The sequence below is a fragment of the Lucilia cuprina genome, chromosome 2 (assembly GCF_022045245.1).
Source record: "Lucilia cuprina isolate Lc7/37 chromosome 2, ASM2204524v1, whole genome shotgun sequence".
Classification (NCBI taxonomy): Eukaryota; Metazoa; Arthropoda; class Insecta; order Diptera; family Calliphoridae; genus Lucilia; species Lucilia cuprina.
In genome coordinates, this window is record NC_060950.1 from 13,758,677 (window position 1) to 13,769,050 (window position 10,374).

A 10,374-nucleotide genomic window follows, 5' to 3' on the forward strand; every position below is an offset into this window, starting at 1 on the left:
TCTATCTATCTATCTATCTATCTATCTATCTATCTATCTATCTATCTATCTTCTTTTAGGAATCTGTCCTCTTCTTTTAGGGATTTTTTCTTCCTTAGGAATTTAAATGGAACTGAATCCAATTTGTTCCCCATTTTTTTGTAGAAAAGAGTGGGTTGTGCAAAAACGCATTAATTTTTTACCATATGTATATATAAATATATAAACAATTTGTTTCAGTGTTTATTTGTTTATTCATTTATTTATTTGTTGGACAACATTTCCATCATTATCATCATCATTACTACATATACTTTTAAACACGTAGTGTATGTATGTATGTATATGTACATTTAAAAGTATGTCTGTAAGTACTTTTGTAAATATTAATAATGAAATATAAAAAAAGTTGTTGTTATTTTTTTCGTATATGATGCGAATAAAAAGTGATGAAAATGTGATGATTTAATTATTTGTAAATAAAAATGAAACGACTTCAAATAAAATAAATAAAAAAGTAAATAAATAATGTTAAATTATAAGTGAAATTATATTAAAAAATTGGAAATGAAATGGAGGAAATATAATTTCAGGGAGAGATGTAATGCAAATTGTATTTGCAGAGTTATTATTTAAAAAAAATTGTTGAAAATAACAATGTTAATGATAATTTTTCATATTTTTAAAGAAAATTTGTTTTTGAAACATTTTTTAAATATATTAAATATTTTTCATTTTTTTATATTTTTTAGATACCAGTTATTCTTACCATCCTGCCATACATGATGAAACATTTGTAAGACGTAAGCAACGGCGTAATCGTACCACCTTTACGTTACAACAGGTATCTAGCATGTCTTGCAAATTTACTACACTATATTTTAGCGTTACTTAAGCAAAACTTTTATAAAACTTTTAAAAAATTGCTTAAAACTAAAATTTGTACATTTTTTTCTTCTCAAATGTTTCTTTTTTTTTTTTGTTAAACTTTCCTAGTTGGAGGAATTAGAGACTGCATTTGCCCAAACTCATTATCCGGATGTTTTCACACGTGAAGATTTAGCCATGAAAATAAATCTAACCGAAGCTAGAGTACAGGTGAGTAAAATTATATATAATATATATATAGAGAGTTATCAAGGATTGGGGTGGGTTGATTTAAAATTGTATCAAATTTCATTTTATAATTTTCTTTATTTTGATGATTTCAAGCATAACGACCCCTTTTCTTCTTATATTTGCGATTTATGTTGTGTTGTCCTTGTGTTGTCTGTATATTATATTATTCATATTTTAAAATATCTCATGCCTTGTGATCAAAAGGATTTTTATTCTCCATATTTTATGTTTTATTTTTGATTTCTTTTTTTGTTGCTTATTTCATTTAAAGGAATATTCAATTTTATTAATGTTTTTTTTTTGCATTTAAATGAAGAAAAAGCTTAAATAAAGCAGTGATTATTGTCATAACTTACTTTTCTTTATTCAAAAATACGTTCATTCTCATTCCTCTTCATAAAATTCTCATTTAGTTAAGTATATTTTGATAAATTGAATCAAGTACGAATCGTTTACAAATCAATACCATTTTGGGATTAATTCAATCTTTTCAATTTAAATCATATTGAAAATGCTCAAAATAAGAACATTGTGAAACAATTCAGATCCAAAAAGGCTTAAATTTAAATCGTTCGAATTTAACCGATTTTGTTTTTGAATCAAGTACGGATCGGTTATCAAAACAATAATCCGTCTGTCTAAAAATCGAAAAACTTAACGTAAACTCCTCCTTATTTCAATGAGGTACTTTTACAACTGCAGAGTGAGCGATTCTGAATGTCTCTGTTGTTTCGGCAACAGCACCTAAAGACATAATCGGTAGACCATGAATACCTGCCTCTCGGCCTTATTTCACTTCGATACTTATACAACCGCAGGGTTAGCTATTCCGAAATGCAAAATTATCTCTTCGGTTTACAACCACGTAGATGGAAGGGTCTCTGTTGTTTCGGCAACAGCACCTTGAGACGTAATCGATAGACCGTGAACACCTACCTCTCGGCATTTTTTCCCTGTGGTACTTTTACAACTGCAGGGTATGCTATTCTGAGAGATGCAAAAACATTACTTTCGTTTACAACCAAGCAGATGGAAATGTCTCTGTTGTTTCGGCAACAGCACCTAAAGACGTAAAAGGAAGACCGTGAACACCGACCTCTTGGCCTTTGGGAATCCATTAAATAATTCAAAGTCACAAATACATTACGGCAAATCTGATTTAAACAGAGTAAACTCTGAACATATCCTAACATGTAATGCTGTCACCTGTATAAGGCAGCATTCATCCATTACAATTCATCCTGTTCATTTAGCTGGGAAAAATATCAGGCATATCTTGAGACGCAATCGGTAGACCAAAATACGAATGCATTGAATAAGCCAATGACAGTTTATAGCAGACTAGAGGTACTAATAGCCCATCTTTTTGCTCGGATTGTAATCACACCAAGTGTGGAGAAAGTTCATCAAGGTTCCCGTAGTATCATATAATATAGCTCTCTGATCTGAAACCAGATCAAAACATAGTAAAGAAAATGCTGATGATACAACTATAGTTCCGACAAACTAGAGGTACCTATAGCACATCTAATCCCCCGGATTGCAATCACATCAAATTGGTGCGAAGTTTATCAAGGTTACATAAACCGAGGGCACTTCCGAAAGCAGTTTTCTTAAATACCCCGATATATGTGGACCCCAATATTGTATCATTCCTTCTGACATGCTTTCTAGTAGAAAGCTATTTAAAATCAGCAAAATTCCTATGTTTACAAGTTTCTACGTTCGTCCAGAGACTTACAGCGATTAGAATCGGTTCAAATTGTTATACATAGTTCGCCTCTTCCTGAAAATCTCTCAATTCCATATAACTTGTGAATTAATCGCATTATCGGGAGGAATATCGAATGGAATATGATTTGAATATATAGAAATCATTCTGTAAAGTTTTTTATGGATCTGTCCATAATTGGCCATAGCTCCTATACACTTAAAGCTATATATCCTATATATATGAAGACCTCTTCCTGAAAATCTTTTAAACGCATATAACTTGTGAATTATTAATGCTATTGTAACACAATTAGAATCGAATATGATTTGTATATATATAGAAATCATTCTGTAAAGTTTTTTTTTGTGGATTTGACCACAATAGACCATAGCTCCTATACATATAAAGCTCTTTTCCTAAAAATCTCTTAACTGCATATAACTTGTGAATTAATAATGTTATCGGGAGGAATTTTGAATCGAATACGATTTGTATATATAGAAATCATTCTGTAAAGTTTATTTGTGGATCTGTTCATAATTGACCATAGCTCCCTTTGTATATATAGAAATTATTCGGTGAATATTTTACCGGATCTGTCTACAATTGACCTTAGCTCCTATAGATATAAAGATCTCTTCTTGAAAATCACTTAAACGTAAATAACTCATGACTTTTGTATATATATATACGTAAAGCTTTCGATGACACTATTTGCACAACGACCCATTACTAATACAAATGACAAATCTCTTGTTAGTGGTAAAATGTGTTAGCAACTTTGCAGTGTTTCTCTCATTCGCCACTTATCTAATTGCAAAATTATATAAATAACTTTATAATTAGAGTAAATAGAAGAAGACAAAAACACTACTTAAGTTTAATGTTGTTGTTGTTGTTTTTTTCTCTTCGACACTTATGCAGGATAATTGTGCCGGAAATAGACTTAAAATCTACCACTAGAGAACCCTAATAGCTTTAGACTCAAACAAACATACATTTAACATTACAATCTCTTTTAACACGGATGTTTTAAGTGCTTAAGCGTTTTAAAAAACTACAAAAGAAAAAATGTTTGCTAAAGAAGAAGAAAAGAGGTTGAAATATTTTAGCTCGTTAAAAATGTTGGCAATTAAATGTAGTAGCAACAGCAACATTTACAAAAAAAAAAACAGTAAACAACATGTTTCAAATCTTTCTTTAGTTCTTTAGTTAGTTAGTGTTTGTGAGTAAGAATAGAAAAAAAGGATAATTTGTTTTATAATAAACAACAACAATAACAACAACCGCTAATGAACATTTTTTTCTTCTTTTGTTTAGAGGAAATAACGTGCAAAAGTGTTTCTTTTTCCGTTCTAACGTTTGCTTGCGCTCAAGTAGTAAAAGCCTTAAATGTGTATATGTGTTAACTCATACATACATAATTACTTACATTACATTTGTGTTAATTGCATTTTGTAGCAAAATAAATAAGAAATATTTATAGAAGAAAACAAAACCCATAGTGACGTTATATTAAGCCTTGAATTTTAAACATAAAATTCCCTTTAAAATAACAAAAAAACTTATACACTGTGGGTTTTCTCTTTAACAGCTTAAATGTCTAATAAATTTTCATTTTAATCAGCACAATTTTCATATTCGCTTAATAAACAAATTAGCAACACTTAATAAAGGTTTTTGCAAAAAAAAAATAACTAAACAATCAGAAACTTGATATCTCTGATTAAAATTTACATGTTATTTTGCATAAGACTTTGAACAAAACTGACAAACAAATGTGAACTAAACAAAATCATTTTTTTTTATTTTTTTGAAAATTAATTGAGGATGTGTGTTTGTGTGTGTGTGTGGTGTAAAATTAGCAACAATTGACGTCAAATTTGAATAAAGTTTAATTGAAGACAATTGTTTATTAAAATCAGGTAAAAACAAAAGACATCGCTTGACTTTTGTTAAACAAAAATTGTGTCTAAATTAAAATGAAATTATTTATAAATAAATACATTTAATATCAAGTGAGTAATTATAGCCGGATATGGCCGAACATATGATAACCTATATCAGGGAGTTATGTGGATTTTGTTTGAAGAATAAAATATTTACTTTGTTTTGTTCCATAAGTCCGAAATATTTTAACAATTTGTTGGCAAAAAGGGAAATTTTCTGAATGAGGGCTTATAGAGGGGCAAGAGTAAATATGGTCGAAATATGGTTAGCATGTCCCTGGATCAACAGATGTGTATGTGTGCCAAATTTCATCAAGTTGCGCCCTGTAACTTCACAGCAGTTCCACGAAGAGTCAATGCATACGAAAAAGACAGTAATTTCCACTAATAGTTAACCACCACCTATTCGTCACGAATGTACCCTTTGTAATCGAGAATGAAAAAAGTCGTCACTTTAGTGTCCTCTTTATAAGCGAAAGCGGAGACAGTCGTCTCTTTACTGTCCTCAAGATTATACTCTTGAAAGTTTTTTTTGTACTTCCGAAAGACAATCGTCACTTTAGTCTCTCTTTTGTAAGCAAGAGCGGAGGCAATCGTCTCATTACTGTCTCTTTGTAGGGTGTAGAGTGACGATTGACTTCCTAGTAGGACAAGCCCATGTTAAAATGGTCGGTCACCTGGGTAGTCAGGTGGCTAGGGGCCACCACAAGTAGTAGGTTAAGTGGTCAGTTCGGAACTGTCCTGTCGAACTGCTGGGTTGCGCACAAGGTTTACATGGATACACACACACACACAAAGACAAATAAAATTTTAAACGATTGAATTAGTCCCATTATGTACATGATTTAAGCTCGATTTGTACTCGATTTCGGAATTCAAAATATTTCTGTTAATTACAAAAAAACTATAGCAAAACAAATTTTCTTAACTAAATGTGAATTATTAGTTCTAATGCGAAATAGAGTATTAATATAAATATGATGGATTGTAAACGATTGAATTAATCCTATAAGCTCCTATAAACTTTTCGAAAGCATATCAAAAAGAATTATTGATGCCAAAGATATCTGGGCTCTTCAGAAAATTTCAGATTTCAAGAGACAGAAAGACATACGAATATGATGCTTTCTTTATGTCGAAAGCATGTCAAATAGAATTATTGAAGATTTAGTACCCAAAGCTATCTAGGGTCTTTAGAAAATTGATTTAAACAGATATATAGACGAAAGATCAGGGTTCTATCTATAAGCTTTAACAAGATATTTTCTAAAAACGGAAAACCTGGCCAAAAATTATTAAAAGTGTTATTTAGTTAATGTCTGATTTTTTTGAATTTCCTTTTGAAATTCATCTTTGAAATTCGTGTGTTTTACGTAAATCCTAAAATGATTAAATCTTATTGTGGTTGGATCAAAATTTTAAAATAGTGAAATTTTTAAAAAATCGCCAAAATTTTTTTCTTGGACCTAAAAATAGAGATTTCATACTTTATTGCTGCATATAAATATTTTGAAATATTTTTTGTTGTAAAAATCTTATAAAATAAAAATGTTTCAAAAAAGTGTAAATTTCAAAAAAAAAAAAAAAATCGCTAAAAATAATTGCGCAAATTTGTGCAAACTTTTTTTCTCACTCCCAAAAGTAAAGATTCCATAATCTATTTCTGCATATAAACATTTTTGAATACTTACTACTTTTAGTTGTAAAAATCTTATATATTTTTTGTTAGGAAAAGGGTAATTTTTTGAAAAAGTGAAATTTTCAAAAAATTACCAAAAATATTTGCGCAAATTTGCGCAAACCTTTTTTCTAGTTCCCAAAAGTAGAGATTCCATACTAAATTTCTGCATATAAACATTTTTGAATACTTACTACTTTTAGTTGTAAAAATCTTATATATTTTTGTTAAGAAAAGGGAAATTTTTTGAAAAAGTGAAATTTTCAAAAAATTGCCAAAAATATTTGCGCAAATTTGCGCAAACCTTTTTTCTAGTTCCCAAAAGTAGAGATTCCATACTAAATTTCTGCATATAAACATTTTTGAATACTTACTACTTTCAGTTGTAAAAATCTCACATATTTTTGGTTAAGAAAAGGGAAATTTTTTGAAAAAGTGAAATTTTCAAAAAATAACCAAAAATAATTGCACAAATTTGCGCAAACTTTTTTTCTTGTTCCTAAAAGTAGAAATGCCATACTTTATTTCTGCATATAAACATTTTTGAACACTTATTACTTCCAGTTGTAAAAATCTCACATATTTTTTAATAGGAAAAGGGAAATTTTTTGAAAAAGTGAAATTTTCAAAAAAATTACAAAAAATAGTTGCGCAAATTTGCGCAAATTTTTTTTCTAGTTCCCAAAAGTAGAGATTCCATACTTTGGTGCAAATTTACAAATCTTAACCTAAAGTTTTAAAAATTCAATATATAATGCAAAATTTTGTTGTCTATTGAACTGCGTACTTATTTTTTAAAATTTCTTTAAATTCATTTCTGCCCTTTTAGCCAGCTTTTCAAGTTAAATGCCACTTAGTGGTTCGGAAAATTTGTTAATTAGCATTCGGTAGCATGTGCTGCTTTAATTTTTCTTAATTTCATTTAAATTATTTCATATCAATCATTTGTTTACGTTGAAAAAAAGCACATGATACCAAAATAATATCAAATTTCAGACAAATGCTGGGCACAAAAATTCTCTTACTAACATTGTTCTCCCGCCCCAAACCAATTTTATAACCGAAAAAATTATATTTCTTAATATTACATTTAAAACAGTAATTTTAGTTTTTTATTACATTAATGTATGCTAAAACAAGTAGGAAAGTATAGTCGGGCATGGCCGACCATATGATACCCTACACCATGAGTATATTTTTACAATTTTTACTTTTATAAAATTTTTATTTTTTGTAAAGAAACTGTTGAATATTACCATAATTCCAAAATATTTAAGCCATTTATTGATAAAAAACTAAAATTTCTAAATGAGGCTTTATATAGGTCAAATATGGGCCGATCCTCGGTAAATTTGGGAAAACGATATATTTCTAAATAACAGTTAGTTTTGTTGAGTTTCATTGCGATACAAATGGTTGCAAGTCAATTTTAGACGTTTAAGTCATTTTTTGAAGGGGGATTTGTATGGGGGCTAGGGTCAAATATAGGCCGATCATTACGAAAATCTGCAGTATCATTTATACTTATATCAAACTTATTTGTGCCAATTTTTAGAGAGATAGCAGAATATTTGATGTAATTATAGCATAAAAAGTTCAAATCGGGAGGTACGGTTGTATAGGGGCTAGGTGAAATAATGGACCGATTTCAACCATTTTCAATAGGCTTCGTCCTTGTGCCAAAAAACATGCTTGGTCCAAATTTCATCAAATTATCTTGAAAATTGCGGCCTGTACCTTGCGCACAAGGTTTACATGGACAGCCAGCCAGCCGGACAGACGGACGGACGGACGGACGGACATGTCTTAATCGACTCAAAAAATGATTCTGAATCGATCGGTATACTTTAAGGTGGGTATTGGACCAATATTTTTGTATGTTACAAACATCAGCACAAACGTATAATACCCTCCCCACTATAGTGGTGTAGGGTATAAAAAATATATGTTTATTTCCATAGATAATACACTTTTTACATTAAAATATATTACAAAATTCCCTTGAAGAGCTTAAACGCTACAACGGCATAAGCCCAGCATCACACAGAAAGATAGACAAACAGACAGACAGACATCCAGCTAGTCAGTCAGTTAGTTATGACAGTGGTGTGTTAAATTCAAACAAACACCCTTGTCAATTTATACAACAAGAACAAAAAAACAGTTTGGCATTTATGTCATTATTTTTTTGAGAGGAAAAAAATCATACCTTTCTCAAAAGCGAGGAAGAAAACTCAAACCAAAGAAAACAAGTGGAAAATTTATATTGTGGTTTGTCGGGCTTAAAATACACTATTAAAGTTAATTCAATTTCATAAAGTCAAAAATTCCCTACATTTGCCAAAAAAATTCCCTTACAACAATCAACATTATGTTTAAGCCAAAGAAAAAAAACAACAACATTAGAAAATATGTGTAAGTATACTTACAGTTACATGAAGAGGGGGAGGATTACAAAAAAAAAGTACCATTTTATACAATATTTCCTTCTCAAGCTTATTACATGTATGACAGTAGCACGTGTTGTAAACAGAACATTTGAAATTTGACATGTAGTAGCAAGTAGTATTGTTAAATCTAAATTAAATTCAAAGTATCAAGTGTCAAAATTATTGTTAACAATTACATTAAAATTACTTTTTTTTCTTCTTTACCGTTTTCATTTGAATTTTACACAAACTTAAACAACAGGTTTTATTACTGTATTACATTGAAAATAATATCTTAACAAAAAAAAAAATGTTTTTTTTTTACAATCTCCAAGGATTTGACAGAACAATGAAAAATCTTGTAGTGTCATGTGCAGGTTAAACGTAAGTGAGTATATGTAGGAGTTGTCAAAAATGGAACACTTAAACATTAACTTGCGAAGTTTTTTTGTAGGAAATATGTAAAAGTTACGGTTTTTGAAAGTAAATTTGATATCCTATTTACTGATATGGCCCTTTCTTTTCATTTGGTTGTTATGGTTTAGGATTTGATAAACTTGGGAGAATTTACTTTGAATGGATTGAGAAGAATGGAATTTTTATTTTATATATTTTTATTTATATTATTAATATTATGAGGGAATGAGTTTATTGATTTTGACTAGAATATGAGAGAGAGATGACTTTACAGTAGAACCTATGTATTAGAAAACAGATTTGTTACATTTTAAACTAAACTATAGACTAGAGTACTAGAGTTTAAACTAAACACTAGACTAGAGACTATATAGATTACTAAGACTATCTATATCTAGTCTAATAGTCTAGTATATATAGTCTATAGTCTAGTATGTCTATCTATAGTTATCTATAGTCTATATAGTCTATAAGTCTAGTCTATAATCTAGTAATAGTCTATATCTATAGTCTAGTCTATAGTCTATTATAGTCTAGTTATATCTCTAGTCTAGTATAGTAGTCTATCTCTAGTCTATAGTCTAGTCTAGTCTCTAGTCTAGTCTAGTCTATAGTCTAGTCTATAGTATAGTCTATAGTCTAGTCTAGTCTAGTCTAGTCTATAGTCAGTAGTAGTATAGTCTAGTCTATAGTCTAGTCTATAGTCTAGTCTAGTCTATAGTCTATAGTCTAGTCTATAGTCTAGTCTATAGTCTAGTCTATAGTCTAGTCTATAGTCTAGTCTATAGTCTAGTCTATAGTCTAGTCTATAGTCTAGTCTATAGTCTAGTCTATAGTCTAGTCTATAGTCTAGTCTATAGTCTAGTCTATAGTCTAGTCTATAGTCTAGTCTATAGTCTAGTCTATAGTCTAGTCTATAGTCTAGTCTATAGTCTAGTCTATAGTCTAGTCTATAGTCTAGTCTATAGTCTAGTCTATAGTCTAGTCTATAGTCTAGTCTATAGTCTAGTCTATAGTCTAGTCTATAGTCTAGTCTATAGTCTAGTCTATAGTCTTGTCTATAGACTAGTCTATAGTCTAATCTATAGT

At 29.7% G+C, this 10,374-nt stretch overlaps 1 protein-coding gene across 1 annotated transcript in view; it reads left to right on the forward strand.

Annotated features, from left to right (window-relative positions):
* Window positions 1-1,344, forward strand: part of LOC111686540 (aristaless homeobox protein) — a 21,492-nt gene extending 20,148 nt beyond the window's left edge. The window contains exons 3-4 of the mRNA XM_046945166.1: window positions 732-823; window positions 976-1,344. Coding sequence (XP_046801122.1) covers window positions 732-823; window positions 976-1,338 — 455 coding nt within the window. The 3' untranslated portion in view covers window positions 1,339-1,344. The remainder of the gene's footprint in view (window positions 1-731; window positions 824-975) is intronic.
* The last annotated feature ends 9,030 nt before the right edge of the window (window positions 1,345-10,374 follow it).